The 12,599-nt window shown below is 41.6% G+C and overlaps 1 protein-coding gene across 3 annotated transcripts in view; it reads right to left on the reverse strand.

The window, feature by feature from the left end:
- tsc22d1 (TSC22 domain family, member 1) overlaps positions 1–12,599 on the reverse strand; it is a 60,326-nt gene that overhangs the window by 26,934 nt on the left and 20,793 nt on the right. The window contains exon 2 of one of the 3 annotated variants that reach the window (XM_029638254.2): positions 4,338–5,640. The exons of the other annotated variants lie outside the window; for them this stretch is intronic. Coding sequence (XP_029494114.2) covers positions 5,628–5,640 — 13 coding nt within the window. The 3' untranslated portion in view covers positions 4,338–5,627. Of the gene's footprint in view, positions 1–4,337; positions 5,641–12,599 lie in introns of those variants that run through there. 3 annotated transcript variants of the gene reach the window in all.

A 12,599-nucleotide genomic window follows, 5' to 3' on the forward strand; every position in this document is an offset into this window, starting at 1 on the left:
CAATACAAAAACACAAGTGCAACAAAATATCAAATGTTATATCACTTGATGAAGCAAGTCCTGGTCTAATTTCTGTTTCCTAACCTCAGATACAGAGCCCTGTGAAAGCTGTTAAAAACCTGTCTGTGGACAAAGGTCTCAAAGAAAGTCCCAAGTCCTGGAGAGACTGAAGGGTATATCTCCAATGGGTTATATATGCTATTGGTTTACTGTTAAAATTGGTTGTAGGACTACAAAAATACTGTTAAAAGTAACAATGCATAGACATAAAACATGCATGGCAACCTAGCTACTGGGTGCAGATGTTTCTGTTCAACCCTGACATTCTGCTTATTATTTCGATTAGAAAATAATTTAACTATTCAATTTTCTCTTGTTTTGGAGTAAGATTATTGTCTAAACCCACTAACCATTTACATAGACGTCCTTTTTTGGTCATCGAACATTCCCTGTGTATCGGTTTTAATTGGTTGACATTCACTTTCCTTTTGTCTAGTGATATTGAACAGATTTGCAGCTGCAGCTGATGTACTTGATCATTGGTGTGGGTTTTACAATCCCTGTGTGGCTGACCTAGGATTCAACCTCTGTCCACAACAGCACCCACAAAGCAGCGTCCATTATCCTACCAAAACTATGGACTTGGTTGGGCTAGGATAACAGAACTTTAGGTCTCAGAGCGGGTGACATCACCACAATGAAGGCTCCTAGAGTTGTGTCTCACTTGGTCTTTCCTTACTACTCGCATCCCATCTCCTCACCTGTATTGTATCGCAACTGTATTGGTGGAGAATGTACAAGGTCCCTCCCTTCTATTATTCTTCACTAATGTGTAGAGCAATAGAGGAAGGATGAATTAAGAGCCTAGCACTCACCTGTCAACTAGCTCACGTGTACTATACACTCGCTACACTCACCTTCTCCGAGCAGAGCAAATATAGCACCCACAGAATACATTGCGGGTATTTCATTCTGCTACATTGACTCAGATCACACAGTCTGCAGCTGAGTTACACTGTCCGTAGCATAGGTGGTGGTGAAAGGGGTGTGACTGCACACAGAGATAAGCTGCAGGTGAGTTCTAGCAGCCACTGATGTAATACCCCCTGAAATTTGAAGTAGTGTCTCCTCCTGCCTAAGCATCTCTGCTGCAGGAGGATCTCTTCCTGCAAATTTGCTCAGATTTTCTTCATTCAGCTACACTCTCCAGTGGTTGGCATGCTAGCTACAAGTGTAATTTGGTCAGGGTTCATGTCCCGGCCATCCATACAGGGATGAAACTCATACATCACATGGCTACTTTGCAGACCATGGAAAAAAAGTGGCACTTCACTGTAGTCACTCTCCAGGTTGTCTATTGCCTCCACTATGCGTGCTCTACCCTCTTGGTTAAAGTGGATGTAAGATTTTCTTACGCAGACATACAGTGCCTTCGCAAAGTATTCAGACCCCTTGACTTTCTCCACATTTTGTTACGTTTCAGCCTTTTTCTAAAATTCTACCCCAAAATGACAAAGCGAAAACAGGTTTTTAGAAATGTTTGCAAATTTAATACAAATAAACAGAAATACCTTATTTACGTAACTATTAAGGCCATTTGCCATGACTCGAAATTGAGCTTAGGTGCATCCTTTTTCCATCCTCATTGGTCATCAGAGAGGTTTCTACAACTTGAAAAATTAAATTGATTGGACATGATTTGTAAAGGCACATACATGTCTATATAAAGATCTCACAGTTGACCGTGCATGTCAGAGCAAAAACCAAGCCACGAGGTCGAAGGAATTGACTGTATAGCTCCAAGACAGGATTGTGTTGAGGCAACAGATCTGGGGTAGGATACCAACACATTTCTGCCTCATTGAAGGTGCCCAAGAACATAGTGGCCATTTTCAATTGGAAGAAGTTTGGAACCGCCAAGACTCCTAGAGCTGGCCACCCGGCCAAACTGAGCAATCGGTGGAGAAGGGCCTTGGTCAGGGAGGTGACCAAGAACCCGATGGTCACTCTGACAGAGCTCCAGAGTTCCACTATGGAGATGGAAGAACCTTCCAGAAGGACAACCATCTCTGCAGCACTGCACCAATCAGGCCTTTATGGCTGAATAGCCAGACAGAAGCAACTCTTCAGTAAAAGGCACATGACAGCCCGCTTGGAGTTTGCCAAAAGGCACCTAAAGACTCTCAGACCATGAGAAACAATATTCTCTGGTCTGATGAAACCAAGATTGAACTCTTTGGCCTGAATGTCAAGCGTAATATCAGGAGGAAACCTGGCACCATCCCTACGGTGAAGCATAGTGATGGCAGCATCATGCTGTGGGGATCCTTGATGAAAACATGCTCCAGAGCACTCAAGACCTCAGACTGGGGGCGAACATGAAAACAACCCTAAGCATGCCGCCAAGACAACGCAGTAGTGGCTTCAGGACAAGTCTCGGAATGTCCTTGACTGGCTCAGCCAAAGCCCGGACCTGAACCTGATCAAACATCTCTGGAGAGACCTGAAAATAGTTTTTCAAGCAACGCTCAACAAAAAAAATTCAAAACGACTTTTCATTATGGGTTATTGTGCATAGGTTGAGGGAAAATAATGATTTAATCAATTTTAGAATAAGGCTGCAACGTAACAAAATGTGGAAAAGGTCACGAGGTCTGAATACTTTCCGAAGGCACTGTATGATGGGATTTTTATTGGCCTTGTGGGCATGTCAAATGCACTTGTACATGTGCCTTGTCATTTCTATAATGAAACAGGATTAACAAATCCTCACACATTGTTTACATTTTGTTGAGATGTTTTCTCCATTTTAAATGATACAATTAGAAATAGGAAAAGCACATCTGAGAACTTGTGTGCGTGTGGGAAATAATTTGCTGATACTGGCAAGATAACTGTGGGTTTTTGTTTTTTTATCAGACAATTAACTAGGCTAACCATGTTGAAGGACGCCAGCTACTGTACATGCTGTCATGAAATGGATTAGTGCAAGCCCCACCCTTGTAATGAAGGTAGGCCTTAAGGATGACATGCTCAGGAGAGAGACATTAGCAAATATCACTATCATGAGGGTGTGCAGAATGGAATATTTTAAGGTTAATTTGTCATTTGTTTGCTTCATGTTATATATCATCCTGGTGTAATTAATATGCAGTTCACAATTATTACCACTAGCTAGGTCTCGTAACGTGAAGTTGATAATACATGCCTAGCACAAGCTAGCAGTTCATTAAAATTACAGTATGTTTGTTGAAACTAAGTGGGCAATACACCTGGGTAAAATATAGTTGCGTTTTGGAGGAAGCAAACAAAGACCTAGGAGAGAGATTGGTGACGGGGGGGGGGAAGAGGTTGATTGTACTGCTGCTAGCCAACTTTTGATGTAAACAATTAGTTATATTGTTGGCTGTCGTGAGAGAACTTCATCTATCTAGCTGAATAACCAGGTTAAACAGCTTTCTGTACCGTCACATTCCGCTAGCTATGTGGTTATTTCTGTGCTAGCCAAGTGTAGCCCACACCACCAGAGCAAACAGATAAAACAGGAAATAAACATTGATGATTTTGTTTAGTAGATCTGATAGCAACAAGTCCGTGTGTGTATAGAACTAGTTTCTTCGTTTTTTCGGTTGGCTCAAGAAAAATGAACTTGTCATTTTGTGCTAGCAAGCCAACTAACTAGCTAGCTAGAAATGATGGAATGCCGCAGCACCGAATGTTTACTGGGGAACCTCTTGGTTGTGCATGCATTTAGAACTTGCTACTGTTTTGACAGTTGAAAAGGTCTTCATAATAATAGTTCTCCCTGAACGAGCTCCTGATTACATGCTCCAATACACCCAGTCTCCATAGGTCTGTCAGGCCAGAATATAGGAGAAATTACATCTACACATTAAATGATGCACACAGAGCAGTCATTGCTCCCTCTCAAATCCTCCATTGTTCACTGTGTGAGAAAAGGGACCTGTAGAAAACCTAAACAGCAGGTGGAAGAGTGAAAACTGGTACATTACACCCACAATAACATCTGCTAAACACATCTATGTGGCAGAGAGCGAGAGCGAGAGAGAGAACTGAGTGGATTAACTAGAGACTGCGTCAAGGCCAAAGGCAGTGACGACAGGGGGCTAACATAAGAAGTACGTGATCCCACACACAGCTCAGTGGCTGCAGCGCCATACATGGACTACGGAAGTTTACATACACTTAGGTTGGAGTCATTAAAAGTCGTTTTTCAACCACTCCACAAATGTATTGCTAACAAACTATAATTTCGGTTAGGACATCAACTTTGTGCATTACACAAGTCATTTTTCCAACAATTGTTTACAGACAGATTTCACTTATAATTCACTTTATCACAATTCCAGTGAGTCACACGAAATAAAAATAGAACCGTTTGGCCATAATGACCATCGTTATATTTGGAGGAAAAAGGGAGAGGCTTGCAAGTCGAAGAACACCATCCCAACTGTGAAGCACGGGGGTGGCAGCATCATGGTGGGGGTGCATTGCTGCAGGAGGGACTGGTGCACTTCACAAAATAGATGGCATCATGAGGATGGAAAAATATATTGAAGCAACAGCTCAAGACATCAGTCAGGAAGTTAAAGCTTGGTCACAAAGAATACTTCCAAAGTTGTGGCAAAATGGCGTAAGGATAACAAAGTCAAGGTATTGGAGTGGCGATCAATCCCATAGAAAACTTGTGGGCAGAACTGAAAAAGTGTGTGCGAGCAAAGGAGGCCTACAAACCTGACTCAGTTACACCAGCTCTGTCAAGAGGAATGGGACAAAATTCACCCAACTTATTGTGGGAAGCTTGTGGAAGGCTACCTGAAACGTTTGATCCAAGTTAAACAATTTAACGGCTATGCTACCAAATACTGATTAAGTGTATGTAAACTTCTGATCCACTGGGAATGTGATGAAAAAAATAAAAGCTGAAATAAATCACTGCTATTATTCTGATATTTCACATTCTAAAATAAAGTGGTGATCCTAACTGACTTAAGACAGGGAATTTTTACTAGGATTAAATGTCAGGAATTGTGAAAAACAGAGTTTAAATGCATTTGGCTAAGGTGTGTGTAAACTTCCGACTTCAACTGTATATTTACCTCGAGTGTGTATTTATGGACCACTAACAGATTGAGAGAATGAGTCCATCTAACGGTATGCTACTACTTTCACAGAAAACCACAACAAGGTATTTCTTTGCTAATTAACTCAAGACACTGGCCTGTGTCCTATGTCCTGAGTTGTAACACACTCACAGATACAACCTACAGCCTATCTACTACTGTTGAGGCCAATGTAGCTGCTGTGCGCATATGAGTGTTTATATATTATGATATTGAGAAAGCAGAGGCCAGAGGGACAGAGAAAGAGAGAATAACAAAGGAAGAAAAAGCTAGAGGGATGGAGCGAGAGAGAGGAGCTGTTGTGTGTGGGTGGATGCGACCGGTTTGAACCGGTCAGCTGTGACTCTTACTGAGTGTTGAAAGGACAGCCCCTTTTACAGCAATGCATCCCTGCAGAACAGTTAGAATGCTTTAGCCAGAGGCCTGCAGTAGTCAGTAAATACATGGGGTCCGGGGCCATTTGGGGTCCACCATCTGATGCCATTACTGGTCAACGCTGTCAAGTGGTCAAAGTGGAGTCTTAAATTAACATTTAACACACATCACAGTTTAATGTAATGGCAGAGGAAGAGAACTCTTACCTACAGTTGGGTAGCGAAAGGGCAGGTCAGGAGAGAACATGGAAAAAAGAGAGGGAGACAAACAGATGAACATATAGTACAGTACACACACGGATCTACAATTGTGCGACTGTGCCACAAGCCACTTCCGAACAACGAAATTATGCAGACTCAGATTTTTCACTTTATAAAAGGTAAAACATAATTTCAAAGTCTAACAAATCAATGAACAATTTCTACAGAAAATGTCACAAAAACACATAAGAGCGTCTGCTAAATGACTTAAATGTAAATGTAATGTACTGGAAGAATGATTGTAAAATCTGTTTCATTCTGTAACCAAATGCATGTCTGCACAGTTATTCGTGTAAATGTGTTTTTGAAAAATGTTCAGTGAAAATTGTTAAGTGTTCCTTGTGCAGAGTTGTATGGTTTGTTAAACTTTGAAATCAATGGTTGTTGGTATACATTTTAAAGTGAAAAATCTGAGTTTCAACGTAATTCCATTGCCATGGAATTTCCCATAGGTTTACAGTAAATATGTCTGTATAATACACAAATAGTGTGTATGTGTTGATGTATGAGGGGTTTTGGGTTAGGCAAGGGCAGGACCAGTGACTAGGCCAAAGGGGAGGGTAGAGCAAAACAAATGGTTGTTCCTGTGTGTAGGCTACACACCGTTACACCACAGAAAAGCACTTCCTAATAAAATGGCCATATAATATGCCACCTGTGAGTCACCCCACACACCCTCTTGCTCTCGTTCTTTCTCTAGTCCCTAAGCCTGCTGACTCATTCAAGCCAGAGCCATAGGGTCTATCCTCACTCAGCTTAATCTAAATCAACACTACATCATTACCATAAATAGGCATACATTGTGTTCCATACATTCAGAGGCAGACTGAGGCCAGGGTGTGGTTTTGTCATGGTTAATCATCCTTAAATCAATCAAAACAGTCACCCTGCAGGTGTTTCCCAGGCTCAAAGTAGGGCTAGGCGATATCGAATTAATCCGAATGAATGTTTTTGCACTATATTCTAAAATGCCTGTATTGCAGAATCTAGGTTAAGTATTTATGTGCGTTTATGTCCGCTTGTTCTCATGTTGTCTTTTTTGGTCTGGTCTAATTTGCTCTTTCTGTGCACGTTCCCATTTACACCAGAGATCTGTATATAATGATGTCGCCACCCTAACAATGGGAGTTGTTGTCCCAAAGAAGGGGCATGCAACAAGCTTAGGTTCAAAATAAGCACATCAAAACGCATTGGGCTTATTTTGGCGAGAGTGAAACCTCTCGCTTCGCCTATTTCTCCCAAGCCCTTCCCTCTACCACAACAAAGGTGAGAGTACCTTCTTCCTCTCTGACAAACGGTTTCAACTCGCTATTTGCATTCTAGGTTTACTCCAACAGAATTGGTTATATGGACACCGAAACAAATGGAGACATTATTGGACTGTAATAGAGGAGAAATTAACCTTTCGATCCCTACCCTGTTTATATTTCAACTACTCAAATTTCGAGCAGAGCAGACACTACTAAAACAGATCTACCAATGAACAATCATTCTGGAAACTGAACGCTTAGTTTGTCACGCGCACATTAAGGTACCACGTATCGCTAGCAGCATTTTAGTCATATAAAGATTATTATATTCAATGTTAAGTCTGTTTTATAAATGTGAAATAGGCATAAAATAATTAAGGAATTTGCCACTCGTTCCCATTCTGATAAATAAGGTAGGCCACTTGATTTCAACATCTGAACAAAGTGGACAGGCTAGCATGCTGTTCAAATAGTTGGAGATGGACAGAATGTTGTGTTCATAACAATTCAACTGTTTTTCCTTGTTTGCTGAATTCAGAGCTTGTGAAATTATACCTAGATCCAAGTTGGCTAAACTTGTGCTTGAGAGATTGTTTATGCCTGCTACATTATTCGTGAAGGTGCATTTTCCATGGTTCTGGTTACATTTGTAACAAAAAGGTCATTTTTATAGACAGACCTGAAAGCCAGATCAGTGATTGAAAAAAAAGCAATTAAAACTATTTAGATTAAACAAGCTCTGAATTAATTTGATTATTGCTGACTGTTTTAAAATGCAGTGTATTTGACCTTTACATTGTACAGCAAAGCTAATTTAGAGATAATATATAGATATATTTTTAAATCAAGTTATATCGTGAATTGCCCACACTTTTCAAAAAATGTGAGATAATGGTTTTAGACCATATCGCCCAGCCCTAGCTTATGTGCTGACATTACATAACTGTCCACTGGTCTCCTCCCAGTTCCAACGAGTACAGCATATCTCTAGACTCTAAACCACTTCAATAGACCCCGTGGGGAATATTTACACAGTATAGGGCTACGTTTTGTCCTCTCTCTCTCCCGCTCTCTCCTCTTCCTTCAAAACCAGCAGGCAAACAACCTATCAGGGAGATTGTCCAGTGAGCAGTAGATGGAGGAGGCTGATTAGAGGAGTGACACTGACAACTGGTGGACATCAGAGGTAACAGCATAGTTCACAGGTCTCAGATGTATGCAGCACAATGGATGTCTAGCCAAAATGAATTTGATCTCCACCTATATGCCAGAAATAGCCTCGGGCCCTATACTTACTAGATTACTGCCAATGATACAAATTTAAGTTTTAGATGACAATGGCAAACAAAATAATGATATTGGGCCTATATTATAGGCAAGGGCCACATTAGAAAAAGGGTATTTACAAGGGGATCAGACATTTCCATCTTCCTAAAATCGGTATAAGAACAATGGCAAACAATTATAATCTTATAAACTCACTTTCATTCAAATTCAATTTAGCTAGAAGTTCATTTTAAGTGCTTTAAGAGTAGCCTTAATCAGTGCATCAAATTCTTTAAATAATGGAACACATTTACTGTTTTACGTACTTAATATTTAGTTGTTTTTTTTACACACAGGAAACAAACAAACCTTTTACGTATGGCATCTGTTGACCAGCATCATATTCTGTTCTATTTTCTAATTATTTACCACTTATTTTCTGTCTTGTCTTGTTACACATAAAAACATTTTATGCATGGCATCTCTCAGTTGTCTACCTTTTGCGGAAAAGTCTCTCTCCCCCACATCAGTAGAGAACGGGCCCTATAACAAACTGCACAACCAGTTTTATCCCTCCCCTGTAGTCCCAAATAAAGTCAATTCAAATCGATAGATAATATCAGAAGACCACCTTTGGCAGTGACTAACTGAGTCTTTATGATCAAGTCTATGAGCTTTGCACACCTGGATTGTACAATATTTGCACATTCTTTCAAAATTCTTCATGCTCTGTCAAGTTGGTTGTATTTTTAATGGCTATGCCTTGGCTGTATGCTTAGGGTTGTTCTTCTGTTGGAAGCTGAACCTTCGCCCCAGTCTGAGGTCCTGAGCGCTCAGGCCAAAAGAGTTCAGTCTTAGTTTCATCAGACGAGAGAATAATTGTTTCTCGTGGTCAGAGTCCTTTACGTTCCTTATGGTAAACTCCAAGCAGGCTGTCACGTGCCTGTTACTGAGGAGTGGCTTCTGTCACGTGCCTGTTACTGAGGAGTGGCTTCTGTCACGTGCCTGTTACTGAGGAGTGGCTTCTGTCACGTGCCTGTTACTGAGGAGTGGCTTCTGTCACGTGCCTGTTACTGAGGAGTGGCTTCTGTCACGTGCCTGTTACTGAGGAGTGGCTTCTGTCACGTGCCTGTTACTGAGGAGTGGCTTCTGTCACGTGCCTGTTACTGAGGAGTGGCTTCTGTCACGTGCCTGTTACTGAGGAGTGGCTTCTGTCACGTGCCTGTTACTGAGGAGTGGCTTCTGTCACGTGCCTGTTACTGAGGAGTGGCTTCTGTCACGTGCCTGTTACTGAGGAGTGGCTTCTGTCACGTGCCTGTTACTGAGGAGTGGCTTCTGTCACGTGCCTGTTACTGAGGAGTGGCTTCTGTCACGTGCCTGTTACTGAGGAGTGGCTTCTGTGGCCTTGAGGAGTGGCTTGTCACGTGCCTGTTACTGAGGAGTGGCTTCTGTCACGTGCCTGTTACTGAGGAGTGGCTTCTGTCACGTGCCTGTTACTGAGGAGTGGCTTCTGTCACGTGCCTGTTACTGAGGAGTGGCTTCTGTCACGTGCCTGTTACTGAGGAGTGGCTTCTGTCACGTGCCTGTTACTGAGGAGTGGCTTCTGTCACGTGCCTGTTACTGAGGAGTGGCTTCTGTCACGTGCCCGTTACTGAGGAGTGGCTTCTGTCACGTTCCTGTTACTGAGGAGTGGCTTCTGTCACGTGCCTGTTACTGAGGAGTGGCTTCCGTCACGTGCCTGTTATTGAGGAGTGGCTTCCGTCTGGCCACTCTACCATAAAGGCCTGATTGGTGGAGTGCTGCAGAGATGGTTGTCCTTCTGGAAGGCTCCCCCATCACAGAAGAACTGGAGCTATGTCAGAGTGACCTTTGGTTCTTGGTCACCTCCTAGACCAAGGCCCTTCTCCCCCGATTGCGCAGTTTGGCCGGACGGCCAGCTCTCGGTAGAGTCTTGGTGGTTCCAAACTTCTTCCATTTAAGAACTGAGTCCACAGTGTTCTTGGGGTCCTTCAATGATTTTTTGGTACCCTTCCATAGATCTGTGCCTCGACACAATCCTGTCTCTGAGCTCTATGGACCATTCCTTCAACCTCATGTCTTGGCTTTTGCCCTGACATGCACTGTCAACTGTGAGACATTCCATAGACAGGTGTGTGCCATTCCAAATCCTGTCCAATCAATTGAATTTACAACAGGTGTACTCCAATCAAGTTGTAGAAACATCAAGAATGACCAATGGAAACAGGATGCACCTGAGCTCAATTTCAAGCTCATAGCAAAGGGTCTGAATAGTTATTTTAATAAGGTTTGTAATTTTTATTTGTATACATTTTCTAAACCTGTTTTTGCTTTGTCTTTATGGGGTATTGCAGATTGATGAGAAATGTTTTATTTAATCCATTTTAGAATAAGGCTGTAAAGTAACAAAATGTGGGAAAGTGAAGGGTCACAATACTTCCCGAATGCACTGTATATTGTCATTTTTAGAACAATTTGGTGTTTGATGATGCATGGTGGGCACTATTTCCCACAACAAAGCAATACAATTTGTTTCCCGGTGCCCTAACTCACTGAACAAAGTTTGTTGATTTTTTCACAGCTCAAATGGTCTTTCGTGGAAGTCAATAAGACTCCTGATATTTCTCCTCTATTCTATGGGAAAGCTATTATTCATGTACAGAATCTCATACTCAGCCAACAAAAACAAGAAAACGTACAAAGGTGGCTGAGATTAAAGACCGTATTCAGCAAACTGATCATGAGTACTGATCATGAGTACTCCATCTCCCCCTCCCCTGACCTGTACAGAACTAGACTCTTTACAATTAGTTAGAAATCAAGTCGAACTAAATGTTTGACCCAATACCCCAGCTTCGTATCGAAGCAGGGAAGATTTCAAATGATAGTCGTAATCAATAATCTGTTTAAGAACTCTTTGTTTTATATAATCGCACTGAAGACTCTGGAGATTCCCCATTGACAGACGCTTTCCTCTGAAGTTTACCAATACCAAAGCTAAACGACAAAGTGAGAATGGATCTTGAAAAAACACTTACCACATTAGAAATGTTTCAACTCAGTCTTTAAAGAACAGCAAAGCACTAGGACCAGATGGGTTCTCAGCTGAATTTTTTAAGACATTTGCTAAACAGTTACCGCTTTTAGCCTCAGCCTTCTCCCACTCCTTTAATACGAAATCTCTACCAAGCCACAACAGAAATCATTCTAAAAGATAAGGATCCCCCTCGAGTGTGCCTCCTAAAAGCCTCTCGCTTCCGATGTAGACTAAAATATTAGCTAAAGCCCTAGCCCTTTGCCTTGAGACTTCTATAAATCAACCCCGATCAGACACTATTTTCTTAATTTGAGACGCCCGTTTAATATTATATATACTCCACCCTCTGCAAACACAGAAATAATTATTTCGATGGATGCACAAAAAGCATGACCGTAGAAGGGGATTATTTAATCAAAGCATTAAAATGCTTTGGTTTTGGAGATGCATTTATTTCATGGGTTAAAATCATATACAAATCTCCACTGGCTTCAGATTGAACAGCATCTTTCTTTTCTGAGTACTTTTCCTTTACAACGTTCCACTGGGAAGTACTGTTCGATGTCTCCACTCCTTTTTTCTATAGCCATGGAGCCACTAGCCAGCGCTCTACGTAGCAGTGAGGTAGTGAAAGAGGTGATAAGAGGTCATCTCGAACACAAAATCTCACTTTATGCTGATGATATACTTGTATTTATCTCTAATACAATGTTACAGTTGGTCGGAAGTTTACATACACTTAGGTTCGAGTCATTAAAACTCGTTTTTCAGCCACTCCACAAAATTCTTGTTTACAAACTATAGTTTTGGCAAGTCGGTTAGGACATCAACCTTGTGCATGACACAATTTTTTACAAACAGATTATTTCACTGTATCACAATTCCAGTGGGTCAGAAGTTTACATACACCAAGTTGACTGTGCCTTTAAACAGCTTGGAAAATTCCAGAAAATTATGTCATGGCTTTAAAAGCTTCTGATAGGCTAATTGATATAATTTGAGTCAATTGGAGGTGTACCTGTTGATGTATTTCAAGGCCTACCTTCAAACTCATGGGAAAAGCAAAAGAAATCAGCCAAGACCTCAAAACAATTGTAGATCTCCACAAGTCTGGTTCATCATTGGGAGCAATTGCCAAACGCCTGAAGGTACCACGGTCAACTGTACAAACAATAGTACGGAAGTGTAAACACCATGGGACCACACAGCCATCACACCACTCAGGAAACAGACGCGTTCGGTCTCCTAG

Source organism: Oncorhynchus nerka, linkage group LG3 (genome assembly GCF_034236695.1).
Source record: "Oncorhynchus nerka isolate Pitt River linkage group LG3, Oner_Uvic_2.0, whole genome shotgun sequence".
In the NCBI taxonomy this organism is placed as follows: Eukaryota; Metazoa; Chordata; class Actinopteri; order Salmoniformes; family Salmonidae; genus Oncorhynchus; species Oncorhynchus nerka.